Raw genomic sequence first — 15,086 nt, 5'->3', positions numbered from 1 at the left:
CAGAGCTTTACGTATCGGCCTCATGGCCTTCGTCAGAGCATTACGTATCGGCCTCATGGCCTTCATCAGAGCTTTATGTATCGGCCTCATGGCCTTCGTCAGAGCTTTACGTATCGGCCTCATGGCCTTCGTCAGAGCTTTACGTATCGGCCTCATGGCCTTCGTCAGAGCATTACGTATCGGCCTCATGGCCTTCGTCAGAGCTTTAGGTATCGACCTCACAGCCTTCTTCAGAGCTTTACGTATCGGCCACACAGCCTTCTTCAGAGCTTTACATGTCAGCCTCACGTCCTTAGTCAGAGCTTTACATGTCGGCCTCACGCCCTTAGTCAGAGCTTTAGGTATCGGCCTCACGTCCTTAGTCAGAGCTTTAGGTATCGGCCTCACGTCCTTAGTCAGAGCTTTAGGTATCGGCCTCACGTCCTTAGTCAGAGCTTTAGGTATCGGCCTCACGTCCTTAGTCAGAGCTTTAGGTATCGGCCTCACGCCCTTAGTCAGAGCTTTCGGGAGTTTTTTAAAATTAGTACCCTTATGTAGACCTATCCCCACCCACATCCGTTCCACACATCAAAAGGGGTTGGAGTCGAGGGAGAACAAATAGATGCTACTAAATATAACAACATGCATTTCATAAATATTTTAATAAAAAGTTTACATAAAACGTATTAAACACGTCTGTAAAACCACAATAATGAAGACATCAAACCTGTAGATGCTTATGCTTGTGTTCTACCTTGTGTATGAAGTCCCTGTAGTGGGTGAGTTTGTCCAATACGCCAGACAGCTGTGTGTGATCGGAGTGTTGAGAGACTGTGTGTAGAGACAGCGCCTGCAGCAGAGTTACATACTCCTCCATACGCCACACTGGACACAGCAACAGCTCCTGCAGACTACACCAACACACACGCACACACACAACCCAGAGCTCTAGAGTCCCCCACTAACAACCCAGAGCTTTAGAGTCCCACACTAACAACCCAGAGCTTTAGAGTCCCCAGAGCTCTAGAGTCCCACACTAACAACCCAGAGCTCTAGAGTCCCAGACTAACAACCCAGAGCTTTAGAGTCCCACACTAACAACCCAGAGCTCTAGAGTCCCAGACTAACAACCCAGAGCTCTAGAGTCCCACACTAACAACCCAGAGCTTTAGAGTCCCCAGAGCTCTAGAGTCCCCCACTAACAACCCAGAGCTCTAGAGTCCCAGACTAACAACCCAGAGCTCTAGAGTCCCAGACTAACAACCCAGAGCTTTAGAGTCCCACACTAACAACCCACAGCTTTAGAGTCCCCCACTAACAACCCAGAGCTTTAGAGTCCCCCACTAACAACCCAGAGCTTTAGAGTCCCACACTAACAACCCAGAGCTTTAGAGTCCCCCACTAACAACCCAGAGCTTTAGAGTCCCACACTAACAACCCAGAGCTTTAGAGTCCCCCACTAACAACCCAGAGCTTTAGAGTCCCACACTAACAACCCAGAGCTTCAGAGTCCCAGACTAACAACCCAGAGCTCTAGTGTCCCATACTAACAACCCAGAGCTTTAGAGTCCCACACTAACAACCCAGAGCTTTAGAGTCCCAGACTAACAACCCAGTCCCACACTAACATACCTCAGCATGTGTGTCTCCAGGGTTCTGTCTTGTCTCTTTAGGAAAGCTCGGAAAGCAGGGTTCATCTCTCTGCACTGCAACACAAAACACACACATACAATACACAAACACCTATGTGTGAAGGGGAGTGAGAATGAGACAGAGAGAGTTAGAGGAGAGAGTTAGAGAAGAGAGAGAGAGACAGAGAGACACAGAGTCATAGAGAGACACAGAGAGAGACAGAGAGACAGAGAGAGATAGAGACAGAGAGAGATTAGAGACAGAGAGGTAGAGAGAGAGACAGAGAGAGAGAGAGACAGAGAGAGATAGAGACAGAGAGAGATTAGAGACAGAGAGAGATTAGAGACAGAGAGAGAGAGACAGAGTCAAATGTCTGCTGTTTGCTGATGATCTGGTGCTTCTGTCACCAACCAAGGAGGGCCTACAGCAGCACCTAGATCTTATGCACAGATTCTGTCAGACCTGGGCCCTGACAGTAAATCTCAGTAAGACCAAAATAATGGTGTTCCAAAAATGGTCCAGTCACCAGGACCACAAATACAAATTCCATCTAGACACTGTTGCCCTAGAGCACACAAAAAAAAGAGAGAGATATTGTACATTGTACTTCCCTTGTCTATGATGAGTAGGGCAGTAGGGTAGTTGTTGAGGTAGTTGGTGTACACTCTGAGTTTGGAGCAGAATTTCACACACACATCAGCTACACACTGATCAGCCTCCCACTGCTGCAATCTAGACCCCAGTTCTGATAGAAACAACCTGACACACACACACACACAGTGAGACTGAATACAATAGTGTCAAAAGAAAGGGAGTGTGTGTGTGTACCTGTTGATGTTCAGTGTGTGTGTGTGTGTATGTACGTCCGTGTACCTGTTGATGTCCAGTATGTGTGCTACAGGTGTGAGGACCATGTTGATGTGGGCGGAGCTGAGGATGGCTCTGTTAGACTGAAGAGCTGACAGCAGGGGATCATGGTAGACCTTCACCACTGACTCCAGCCTCCTCACATAAACACACTCACTGATATACAGCTCCCTCACCACTACACCACGCCACTCCTAGACAGAGAGAGAGAGAGAGACAGACAGACAGACAGACAGATCTGAAGTATAAAGTCAAAGATTAAGGAACACACACACACACCTGTTGTATCTCTGGGATAGGACTGAGGAGTCTGTGTGGACCCCTCTCTGTCAGAAACACAGAGCTCCTCTCTCCTCCTTCTGTCTCCTCTCCTCTTCTCTCCTCTCCTTCCTCCACTCCTCCGTTTATATCTTTCCTTTTCTCCCCCCATCGTCTCAGGAAGAGAGAGAGGAACTCCAGAGGTCTGGTCTGAGGCAGAGAGAGAGGAGAGAGAGAAAGAAAGAGAGAGAGAGAGGATAGGTCAAAGAAGAATTTTAAAAAGCCATTTGAAGGAAGTGTTTGCAGAACTCACCTCCTCTGCTGCCAGTGCTGTGAGACCCTCAGTCAGAGCTACAGTCACCTCCTTAGAGACACTGAGATGATCTAGAGCTACCGCCTCCCATAGAAACTGACCTAGGAACAGATCACACATAGAAACTGACCTAGGAACAGATCACACATAGAAACTGACCTAGGAACAGATCACACATAGAAACTGACCTAGGAACAGATCACACAGAGAGACTGACCAAGGAACAGATCACACAGAGAAACTGACCTAGGAACAGATCACACAGAGAAACTGACCTAGGAACAGAACTGACCTAGGAACAGATCACACACGCACACAGAGTTGACAGAACATTATGAACACCTGCTCGTTTCCATGACAGACTGATCAGGTGAATCCAGGTGAAAGCTATGATCCCTTATTGATGTCACCTCTTAAATCCACTTCAATCAGTGCAGATGAATGGGAGGAGACAGGTGGTTAAAGAAGGAGTTTTAAGCCTTGAGACAATTGGGACATGGATTGTGTGTGTGTGTGCCATTCAGAGGGTGAATGGGGAAGACAAAAGATTTAAGTGATCGTGCAACTCAATACCAGGAAGGTGTTCCTAATGTTTTGTGCAGTCAGTGTATTCAGTCAATACACACTCAGCTGCTCTAGGACCCACAGAAACTGACCTTGGGTGTGTGTGTGTGTGGGTGTTTTTCGTACCCAGTACTCGTCCCCTGGTGTCCACACTCAGTCGTGGTAGTTGTGGCCCCAGATGGTCCCTCAGGGCTCCTAGAGCCTCCTCCAGCCACTGGGTCTGCCAGCTCCATCCCTGTAACACACCCTCACACACGTAGCGCTGGGCGGGGGGGGACGCACACACACCTCTAGCCCCGGTCCAGTCACCACTGTTACATGACCACTCACTCAGGACTGGAGGGAGGAGGAGAGAGAAAGACAGAAGAGGGGTGAGAGCCTTCATTCAAATTGGCCTCTATTAAACATGGTCAATAGATGTTCAAACTTGATATACAATAACTAGCTAGGTTAGGGTCATGGCTTCCTCCCTCACTCACGGTTCTAGAAGTATCCCTTCCTCCCTGACTCACTGTTCTAGAAGCATCCCTTCCTCCCTGACTCACTGTTCTAGAAGCATCCCTTCCTCCCCGACTCACTGTTCTAGAAGCATCCCTTCCTCCCCGACTCACTGTTCTAGAAGCATCCCTTCCTCCCTCACTCACTGTTCTAGAAGCATCCCTTCCTCCCTGACTCACTGTTCTAGAAGCATCCCTTCCTCCCTCACTCACTGTTCTAGAAGCATCCCTTCCTCCTGACTCACTGTTCTAGAAGCATCCCTTCCCCCCTCACTCACTGTTCTAGAAGCATCCCTTCCTCCTGACTCACTGTTCTAGAAGCTTCCCTTCCTCCCTGACTCACTGTTCTAGAAGCATCCCTTCCTCCTGACTCACTGTTCTAGAAGCATCCCTTCCTCCTGACTCACTGTTCTAGAAGCATCCCTTCCTCCCTCACTCACTGTTCTAGAAGCATCCCTTCCTCCCTCACTCACTGTTCTAGAAGCATCCCTTCCTCCTGACTCACTGTTCTAGAAGCATCCCTTCCCCCCTCACTCACTGTTCTAGAAGCATCCCTTCCTCCTGACTCACTGTTCTAGAAGCATCCCTTCCTCCTGACTCACTGTTCTAGAAGCATCCCTTCCTCCCTGACTCACTGTTCTGGAAGCATCCGGTGGCCATCCCAGTAGGAGCTGAGACCTCTAGCCCTGTCAGAGTAGACAGAGACTGGACCAGCAGCACTCCTCTGGCTGAGAGAGAAAGAGAGAGAGGGGGGAGGGAGAGGTGAAGAGAGAGAGAGACACACATAGAGACACAAAGAGAAGAATGCGAGTGTTAGTGCAGTCGGTTTGTAGTTTTTCTCTGTGCTTGAGTGACTGAGTGACTGAGTGACTGAGTGACTGATTTGTAGATTTTATTGTCTGGATTTATGTATTTTGTATTGTGTTAGCCATGCAATGTCGCCATTTCTGAATTTGAAAATAAACCATTCTCTCGATCTACACACCAGACGCTGCGAGGGGACAGAAGATGTCCACCCCTCCTCCCTCCTCAGGTAGAACGACCCAGCCACACAGCTTCTCCCAGAATTCCCTGTAGTCCGGGGTCAGCACACTCTTCTCTGTCACCTTGTAGCCTGGGGTCAAAGAGAGGTCAAAGGTCAAGCAGTGACTATGACCTTCAGTGAACTATGATCCCTGACCCAGTGTTCTATCCTCACCTTGCAGCAGAGTGATCTCCTCCGTACCTCCAGGAGCCAGCACCCCAAGTCTCTGAGCTCGCTGCCCACCCAGAGCCCTCTCTGCCTGGGATAACAGAGCCTGCAGGGTCCCTCTGTGGTCGTATAGAACCACCACCACTCCTACTCTCACACCACACAGTACCAACTAGGAGAGAAATCATTCCAATTCTTGTCAATGCTTTTTAATTAGGAAAATTTGGAATTTGTTTTACTTTGTGAATCGACTGGAATTGAAATGTAATTGACCTGAACCCTGTAAGTAATTGACTCTCCCTGCTCTAAATGTGTCTCACCTCATAGGCAGGTATCCTGTTGGACAGCAGCAGCAGAAGAGGTGGTGATGGAGAGAGAGAGGAAGAGGCTCTGGGTCTGCTACTGGTGGAAGTGGGCCAACCTCCTCTGTTCACACTGTCCCTGAAACCGTTCAGTACCAAACACACACCTTATATATACTGGTCATGAACCAAACACACACCTTATATATACTGGCCATGAACCAAACACACACCTTATATATACTGGTCATGAACCAAACACACACCTTATATTTTTTTAACTAGGCAAGTCAGTTAAGAACAAATTCTTATTTTCAATGACGGCCTAGGAACAGTGGGTTAACTGCCTGTTCAGGGGCAGAACGACAGATTTGTACCTTTGTCAGCTCGGGGATTCGAACTTTAACCTTTCGGTTACTAGTCCAACGCTCTAACCACTAGGCTACCCTGCCGCCCCATATATACTGGTCATGAACCAAACACCCGCCCGCCCGCACGCCCGCACGCATATTTCCAGCAAGTACATTTCACTGGTCACCCCCAAAGCCAATTCCTCCCTTGGCCGCCTTTCCTTCCAGTTCTCTGCTGCCAATGACTGGAACGAACTGCAAAAATCACTGAAGCTGGAGACTCTTACCTCCCTCACTAGCTTTAAGCACCAGCTGTCAGAGCAGCTCACAGATCACTGCACCTGTTGTACATAGCCCATCTGAAAATAGCCCATCCAACTCCCTCATCCCCATACTGTATTTATTTATCTTGCTACTTTACACCCCAGTATCTCTACTAGCACATTCATCCCCTGTACATCTATCACGCCAGTGTTAAATTGCTATATTGTATTTACTTCGCCAACATGGCCTAGTTTTTGCCTTTACCTCCCTTGTCTCACCTCATTTGCACACATTGAATATACACTTTTTTCTACTGTATTATTGATTGTATGTTTGTTTATTCCATGTGTAACTCTGTGTTGTTGTATGTGTCGAACTGCTTGGCTTTATCTTGGCCAGGTCGCAGTTGTAAATGAGAACTTGTTCTGAACTGGCCTACCTGGTTAAATAAAGGTGATCTGGTCTACCCGGTTAAATAAAGGTGATCTGGTCTACCTGGTTAAATAAAGGTGATCTGGTCTACCTGGTTAAATAAAGGTGATCTGGTCTACCTGGTTAAATAAAGGTGACATAAATACAAAAAAAACACACACTGTCCCATGAACCAAACAGGTGAGGTCTAAATCTATGATTGGGCAAGGCCTCTCACCCCATGGCCTGGGACCTCACATGGCTGGAGAGCTGGCTCTTCTCCAGGGTCAGAGTGGGGGTCAAGTTAAGGCTGACGTCAGGGGTTAAACAGACACGTCCCGTCCTGTCTAACAACCAGGAGGGAGAGGGCTGAACGCTCCTCGTTCTCCCAGGCACCAGCCTGGGAGAACCAGCCTGGGGACGGCTGACCACTATTCCCACTGGTCTGTTGCTGTTGCTCCTCCAGGCTGGTCTGGACGTCAGCGAAGCTCCTGGGGAGAACACAGAGAAAGGAGATATCATCCAGCCTGGTTGTCACCTCTGACCCCAACCCTGTATCTAATCCAACACAGTAATAGAGATGCTCCTATCCAAAGCCACTATCCTGGCCTCATGCTCTACCAACTGGGTCATACAGCACCACATAACTGATCCTCTCCTCTCCCTTCTGCTCCTCTCCTCCTCTACCCCTCTCCTCCTCTACCCCTCTCATCCTCACTCTCCTCATGTCCTCTCAGTCACTCTTCTGCTCCTACTCTCCTCCACTCTCATCCTCTCCTCCACTCTCTCCTCTCCTCAACTCTCTCCTGTCCTCCACTCTCTCCTCCACTCTTCTCTCCTCTCCTCTCTTCTCTCCTCTACTCTTCTCAACACTCTCCTGTCCTCACTCTCCTCCACTCTCTCCACTCTTCTCTCCTCCACTCTTCTCCTCTCCTCAACTCTCTCCTGTCCTCCACTCTCTCCTCTCCTCCACTCTCTTCTCTCCTCTCATCCACTCTCCTCAACTCTCCTGTCCTCCACTCTCAGCCACTCTTCTCCTCTCCTCCACTCTCTCCTCTCCTCTCCTCCACTCTCTTCTCTCCTCCACTCTCTTCTCTCCTCAACTCTCTCCTCCACTCCTCTCCTCTCCTCAATTCTCTCCTGTCCTCCACATTCTCCTCCACTCTCTCCTCTCCTCCACTCTCTTCTCTCCTCTCCTCCACTCTCTCCTGTCCTCCACTCTCTCCTCCACTCTTCTCCTCTCCTCAACTCTCTCCTGTCCTCCACTCTCTCCTCCACTCTCCTCCACTCTCTCCTCTCCTCCACTCTCTTCTCTCCTCTCCTCCACTCTCCTCAACTCGCTCCTGTCCTCCACTCTTCTCCTCAACTCTCTCCTCTCCTCCACTCTCTTCTCTCCTCCACTCTCCTCCACTCTCTCCTCTCCTCCACTCTCTTCTCTCCTCAACTCTCTCCTCTCCTCCTCCCACTCACTCTTCTGCTCCTCCACTCTCTCCCGGATGGTTTGTCTGATTCTACTCTCCTCCACTCTCTTCTCTCCTCCACTCTCCTCAACTCTCTCCTGTCCTCCACTCTCTCCTCCCCTCCTCTCACTCACTCTTCTGCTCCTCCACTCTCTCCCGGATGGTTTGTCTGATCCTCCTCTCCCTGCGTCTCTCCTCCTCCTCCTCCCTCTCTCCGGAGCAGGGCATGTTGAGGGTGCCGTACGTTTGTGCTGCCTCTCTGGGTGTCAGCCAGTCCAGAGTGGACACACAGGACACATAGTGGCTCTTCCACCCACCATACTCTCTGTCCCCTGGATTATAGGGCAGGAACCAGCCCCGGCGCACACACCTCACCGACCAAAGACAGTCCTACGGAGAGAGAGAGGAGGTGTGTGTGTGGGGGGGGGGGGGGGTGTAGAGGTCGGTTAACCTCACACACAGTACTAAAGGGAGAAAGAGGAATAGAGAGAGAGGGGAGGTGTGTGGGAGGGGGGGGGGGGGGTGTAGAGGTCGGTTAACCTCACACACAGTACTAAAGGGAGAAAGAGGAATAGAGAGAGAGAGGAGGTGTGTGTGTGTGTGGGGGGGGGTGTAGAGGTCGGTTAACCTCATACACAGTACTAAAGGGATAAAGAGGAATAGAGAGAGAGAGGTGTGTGTGTGTGTGTGTGTGTGGGGGGGGGGTGTAGAGGTCGGTTAACCTCATACACAGTACTAAAGGGATAAAGAGAAATAGAGAGAGAGAGGAGGTGTGTGTGTGTGGGGGGGGGGTGTAGAGGTCGGTTAACCTCACACACAGTACTAAAGGGAGAAAGAGGAAGAGAGAGAGAGGGAGGGAGTGACGGAGAGAAAACGAGCCCTAACCTCTAACCCCTCACCCCTCACCTGTTCAGCCAGGACCCTCCAATGCCAGCTGACCTGTGCGGCAGAGCAGAGGTCACGAGGGGTCAGAAATGACATCACATAGAGAGACAGGAACCGTGGCAACACGGAGGTGAAGTCCAAGCGCGTCACCGGCACGATCTGCATCAGCCAATCCCTGCAGTTCCTAGGGTCACGGAGTCAGAGATTAGAGCCCCTCATGGAAAAAGTACTACTGAATTACTACACAAGATCTACAGCAAACTAACAAAAGGTTTTTACTACTGGATTGCTATTGAGATGTGTAGGAAACCAGTGGTGTTTTATGTAACGTTAGTCATTAAAGTGGTAATGAGTGATACATTGGGACGTATCACAAATGGTATCACAAAAACGATATATTTCCTATTTCAATCCCTACATCATTCTTCCTTACCGAGCGTTTGGGTGTCAACTACTTAAAACAATTAAATTATTATTATTAATAAAACACAATTCCTACATGTTTTACCATTGAATTTATTAATATTATTAATTAATATTGGTAATGCCTACGCAGTGAAAAACATCCCCACAAAATGATGCTGACACCACCATCCTTAGGCATGGTGCCAGGTTGGTGCGCATTACCACTGTATCACACTCAATTCCTACATGTTCATATCACACAAGAAATAAACTTTCACAAACTTAATTGCAATTGTTTTTATTTAATTGATTACATGTAATAAATTCATTCATTACAACATTTTTTTTAAATCCATTTGAGGCCTTGTCTTCATTCAGCTTGGACTTAACTATCTTCAGATCCTCTTCCAACTCGTAACCTTTTAGAAAATAAAGACGGGCACAAGAGACAACCAATTAAAAGCCATTATCAATCTCGTCTGCTAACAAAGGTCAAAGTGCGTTTGGAAAGTATTCAGAACTCTAGACTTTTGTTACGTTACATCCTTATTCTAAAAATGTTTTTGTTTTTAATTAATCAATCTACACACAATACCCCATCATGACATCACAATACCCCATAATGACATCACAACACCCCATAATGGCATCACAATACCCCATAATGGCATCACAATACCCCATAATGACATCACAATACCCCATAATGACATCACAATATCAAATCAAATCAAATCAAATCAAATTTATTTATATAGCCCTTCGTACATCAGCTGATATCTCAAAGTGCTGTACAGAAACCCAGCCTAAAACCCCAAACAGCAAGCAATGCAGGTGTAGAAGCACGGTGGCTAGGAAAAACTCCCTAGAAAGGCCAATACCTAGGAAGAAACCTAGAGAGGAACCAGGCTATGTGGGGTGGCCAGTCCTCTTCTGGCTGTGCCGGGTGGAGATTATAACAGAACATGGTCAAGATGTTCAATGTTCATAAATGACCAGCATGGTCGAATAATAATAAGGCAGAACAGTTGAAACTAGAGCAGCAGCACAGTCAGGTGGAAGTTGAAACTGGAGCAGCAGCATGGCCAGGTAGACTGGGGACAGCAAGGAGTCATCATGTCAGGTAGTCCTGGGGCATGGTCCTAGGGCTCAGGTCAGTTGAAACTGGAACAGCAGCATGGCCAGGTGGACTGGGGACAGCAAGGAGTCATCATGTCAGGTAGTCCTGGGGCATGGTCCTAGGGCTCAGGTCCTCCGAGAGAGAGAAAGAAAGAGAGAAGGAGAGAATTAGAGAACGCACACTTAGATTCACACAGGACACCGAATAGGACAGGAGAAGTACTCCAGATATAACAAACTGACCCCAGCCCCCCGACACATAAACTACTGCAGCATAAATACTGGAGGCTGAGACAGGAGGGGTCAGGAGACACTGTGGCCCCATCCGAGGACACCCCCGGACAGGGCCAAACAGGAAGGATATAACCCCACCCACTTTGCCAAAGCACAGCCCCCACACCACTAGAGGGATATCTTCAACCACCAACTTACCATCCTGAGACAAGGCTGAGTATAGCCCACAAAGATCTCCGCCACGGCACAACCCAAGGGGGGGGGGGGGCGCCAACCCAGACAGGATGACCACAACAGTGAATCAACCCACTCAGGTGACGCACCCCCTCCAGGGACGGCATGAGAGAGCCCCAGCAAGCCAGTGACTCAGCCCCTGTAATAGGGTTAGAGGCAGAGAATCCCAGTGGAAAGAGGGGAACCGGCCAGGCAGAGACAGCAAGGGCGGTTCGTTGCTCCAGAGCCTTTCCGTTCACCTTCCCACTCCTGGGCCAGACTACACTCAATCATATGACCCACTGAAGAGATGAGTCTTCAGTAAAGACTTAAAGGTTGAGACCGAGTTTGCGTCTCTGACATGGGTAGGCAGACCGTTCCATAAAAATGGAGCTCTATAGGAGAAAGCCCTGCCTCCAGCTGTTTGCTTAGAAATTCTAGGGACAATTAGGAGGCCTGCGTCTTGTGACCGTAGCGGACGTATAGGTATGTACGGCAGGACCAAATCAGAGAGATAGGTAGGAGCAAGCCCATGTAATGCTTTGTAGGTTAGCAGTAAAACCTTGAAATCAGCCCTTGCTTTGACAGGAAGCCAGTGTAGAGAGGCTAGCACTGGAGTAATATGATCAAATTTTTTGGTTCTAGTCAGGATTCTAGCAGCCGTATTTAGCACTAACTGAAGTTTATTTAGTGCTTTATCCGGGTAGCCGGAAAATAGAGCATTGCAGTAGTCTAACCTAGAAGTGACAAAAGCATGGATTAATTTTTCTGCATCATTTTTGGACAGAAAGTTTCTGATTTTTGCAATGTTACGTAGATGGAAAAAAGCTGTCCTCGAAATGGTCTTGATATGTTCTTCAAAAGAGAGATCAGGGTCCAGAGTAACGCCGAGGTCCTTCACAGTTTTATTTGAGACGACTGTACAACCATTAAGATTAATTGTCAGATTCAACAGAAGATCTCTTTGTTTCTTGGGACCTAGAACAAGCATCTCTGTTTTGTCCGAGTTTAATAGTAGAAAGTTTGCAGCCATCCACTTCCTTATGTCTGAAACACATGCTTCTAGCGAGGGCAATTTTGGGGCTTCACCATGTTTCATTGAAATGTACAGCTGTGTGTCATCCGCATAGCAGTGAAAGTTTACATTATGTTTTCGAATAACATCCCCAAGAGGTAAAATATATAGTGAAAACAATAGTGGTCCTAAAACGGAACCTTGAGGAACACCGAAATTTACAGTTGATTTGTCAGAGGACAAACCATTCACAGAGACAAACTGATATCTTTCCGACAGATAAGATCTAAACCAGGCCAGAACATGTCCGTGTAGACCAATTTGGGTTTCCAATCTCTCCAAAAGAATGTGGTGATCGATGGTATCAAAAGCAGCACTAAGGTCTAGGAGCACGAGGACAGATGCAGAGCCTCGGTCCGATGCCATTAAAATGTCATTTACCACCTTCACAAGTGCCGTCTCAGTGCTATGATGGGGTCTAAAACCAGACTGAAGCATTTCGTATACATTGTTTGTCTTCAGGAAGGCAGTGAGTTGCTGCGCAACAGCCTTCTCTAAAATTTTTGAGAGGAATGGAAGATTCGATATAGGCCGATAGTTTTTTATATTTTCTGGGTCAAGGTTTGGCTTTTTCAAGAGAGGCTTTATTACTGCCACTTTTAGTGAGTTTGGTACACATCCAGTGGATAGAGAGCCATTTATTATGTTCAACATAGGAGGGCCAAGCACAGGAAGCAGCTCTTTCAGTAGTTTAGTTGGAATAGGGTCCAGTATGCAGCTTGAAGGTTTAGAGGCCATGATTATTTTCATCATTGTGTCAAGAGATATAGTACTAAAACACTTGAGCGTCTCTCTTGATCCTAGGTCCTGGCAGAGTTGTGCAGACTCAGGACAACTGAGGTTTGGAGGAATACGCAGGTTTAAAGAGGAGTCCGTAATTTGCTTTCTAATAATCATAATCTTTTCCTCAAAGAAGTTCATGAATTTATCACTGCTAAAGTGAAAGTCATCCTCTCTTGGGGAATGCTGCTTTTTAGTTAGCTTTGCGACAGTATTAAAAAGGAATTTCGGATTGTTCTTATTTTCCTCAATTAAGTTAGAAAAATAGGATGATCGAGCAGCAGTAAGGGCTCTACGGTACTGCACGGTACCGTCCTTCCAAGCTAGTCGGAAGACTTCCAGTTTGGTGTGGCGCCATTTCCGTTCCAATTTTCTGGAAGCTTGCTTCAGAGCTCGGGTATTTTCTGTGTACCAGGGAGCTAGTTTCTTATGAGAAATTTTTTTTGTTTTTAGGGGTGCAACTGCATCTAGGGTATTGCGCAAGGTTAGATTGAGATCCTCAGTTAGGTGGTTAACTGATTTTTGTCCTCTGGCATCCTTGGGTAGGCAGAGGGAGTCTGGAAGGGCATCAAGGAATCTTTGTGTTGTCTGTGAATTTATAGCACGACTTTTGATGTTCCTTGGTTGGGGTCTAAGCAGATTATTTGTTGCAATTGCAAACGTAATAAAATGGTGGTCCGATAGTCCAGGATTATGAGGAAAAACATTAAGATCCACCACATTTATTCCATGGGACAAAACTAGGTCCAGCGTATGACTGTGACAGTGAGTGGGTCCAGAGACATGTTGGACAAAACCCACTGAGTCGATGATGGCTCTGAAAGCCTTTTGGAGTGGGTCTGTGGACTTTTCCATGTGAATATTAAAGTCACCAAAGATTAGAATATTATCTGCTATGACTACAAGGTCCGATAGGAATTCAGGGAACTCAGTGAGAAACGCTGTATATGGCCCAGGAGGCCTGTAAACAGTAGCTATAAAAAGTGACTGAGTAGGCTGCATAGATTTCATGACTAGAAGCTCAAAAGACGAAAATGTCATTTTTTTTGGTGTAAATTGAAATTTGCTATCGTAAATGTTAGCAACACCTCCGCCTTTGCGGGATGCACGGGGGATATGGTCACTAGTGTAGCCAGGAGGTGAGGCCTCATTTAAAACAGTAAATTCATCAGGCTTAAGCCATGTTTCAGTCAGGCCAATCACATCAAGATTATGATCAGTGATTAGTTCATTGACTATAATTGCCTTTGAAGTAAGGGATCTAACATTAAGTAGCCCTATTTTGAGATGTGAGGTATCATGATCTCTTTCAGTAATGACAGGAATGGAGGTGGTCTTTATCCTAGTGAGATTGCTAAGGCGAGCACCGCCATGTTTAGTTTTGCCCAACCTAGGTCGAGGCACAGACACGGTCTCAATGGTGATAGCTGAGCTGACTACACTGACTGTGCTAATGGCAGACTCCACTATGCTGGCAGGCTGGCTAACAGCCTGCTGCCTGGCCTGCACCCTATTTCATTGTGGAGCTAGAGGAGTTAGAGCCCTGTCTATGTTGGTAGATAAGATGAGAGCACCCCTCCAGCTAGGATGGAGTCCGTCACTCCTCAGCAGGTCAGGCTTGGTCCTGTTTGTGGGTGAGTCCCAGAAAGAGGGCCAATTATCTACAAATTCTAACTTTTGGGAGGGGCAGAAAACAGTTTTCAACCAGCGATTGAGTTGTGAGACTCTGCTGTAGAGCTCATCACTCCCCCTAACTGGGAGGGGGCCAGAGACAATTACTCGATGCCGACACATCTTTCTAGCTGATATGCACGCAGAAGCTATGTTGCGCTTAGTGATTTCTGACTGTTTCATCCTAACATCGTTGGTGCCGACGTGGATAACAATATCTCTATACTCTCTACACTCGCCAGTTTTAGCTTTAGCCAGCACCATCTTCAGATTAGCCTTAACGTCGGTAGCCCTGCCCCCGGGTAAACAGTGTATGATCGCTGGATGATTCGCTTTAAGTCTAATACTGCGGGTAATGGAGTCGCCAATGACTAGAGTTTTCAATTTGTCAGAGCTAATGGTGGGAAGCTTCGGCGTCTCAGACCCCGTAACGGGAAGAGTAGAGACCAGAGAAGAATCGGCCTCTGACTCCGACCCGCTGCTTAATGGGGAAAACCGGTTGAAAGTTTCTGTCGGCTGAATGAGCGACACCGGTTGAGCGTTCCTACAGCATTTCCTTCCAGAAACCGTGAGAAAGTTGTCCGGCTGCGGGGACTGTGCCAGGGGATTTACACT

General features: G+C 47.6%; 1 protein-coding gene across 3 annotated transcripts in view; it reads right to left on the bottom strand.

Annotated features, from left to right (window-relative positions):
* The window catches only part of ect2l (epithelial cell transforming 2 like), a 30,849-nt gene that overhangs the window by 10,307 nt on the left and 5,456 nt on the right, over positions 1 to 15,086 (bottom strand). For 2 of the 3 annotated variants that reach the window (XM_031787726.1, XM_031787725.1), the window contains exons 3-16: positions 8,996 to 9,158; positions 8,224 to 8,479; positions 6,868 to 7,120; positions 5,623 to 5,743; positions 5,309 to 5,474; positions 5,096 to 5,224; positions 4,746 to 4,838; positions 3,740 to 3,949; positions 3,050 to 3,150; positions 2,758 to 2,946; positions 2,485 to 2,672; positions 2,223 to 2,370; positions 1,612 to 1,685; positions 734 to 890 (exon numbers count right to left, since the gene is read on the bottom strand). In XM_031787726.1, coding sequence (XP_031643586.1) covers positions 734 to 890; positions 1,612 to 1,685; positions 2,223 to 2,370; positions 2,485 to 2,672; positions 2,758 to 2,946; positions 3,050 to 3,150; positions 3,740 to 3,949; positions 4,746 to 4,838; positions 5,096 to 5,224; positions 5,309 to 5,474; positions 5,623 to 5,743; positions 6,868 to 7,120; positions 8,224 to 8,479; positions 8,996 to 9,158 — 2,248 coding nt within the window. The remainder of the gene's footprint in view (positions 1 to 733; positions 891 to 1,611; positions 1,686 to 2,222; positions 2,371 to 2,484; positions 2,673 to 2,757; positions 2,947 to 3,049; positions 3,151 to 3,739; positions 3,950 to 4,745; positions 4,839 to 5,095; positions 5,225 to 5,308; positions 5,475 to 5,622; positions 5,744 to 6,867; positions 7,121 to 8,223; positions 8,480 to 8,995; positions 9,159 to 15,086) is intronic. The other variant, XM_031787727.1, reaches the window with a different exon arrangement.

The sequence above is a fragment of the Oncorhynchus kisutch genome, linkage group LG14 (assembly GCF_002021735.2).
Source record: "Oncorhynchus kisutch isolate 150728-3 linkage group LG14, Okis_V2, whole genome shotgun sequence".
NCBI classification, from domain to species: Eukaryota; Metazoa; Chordata; class Actinopteri; order Salmoniformes; family Salmonidae; genus Oncorhynchus; species Oncorhynchus kisutch.
Note: the sequence above shows the minus strand (reverse complement) of the source record. Positions and strands in the feature narration are given on the sequence as shown.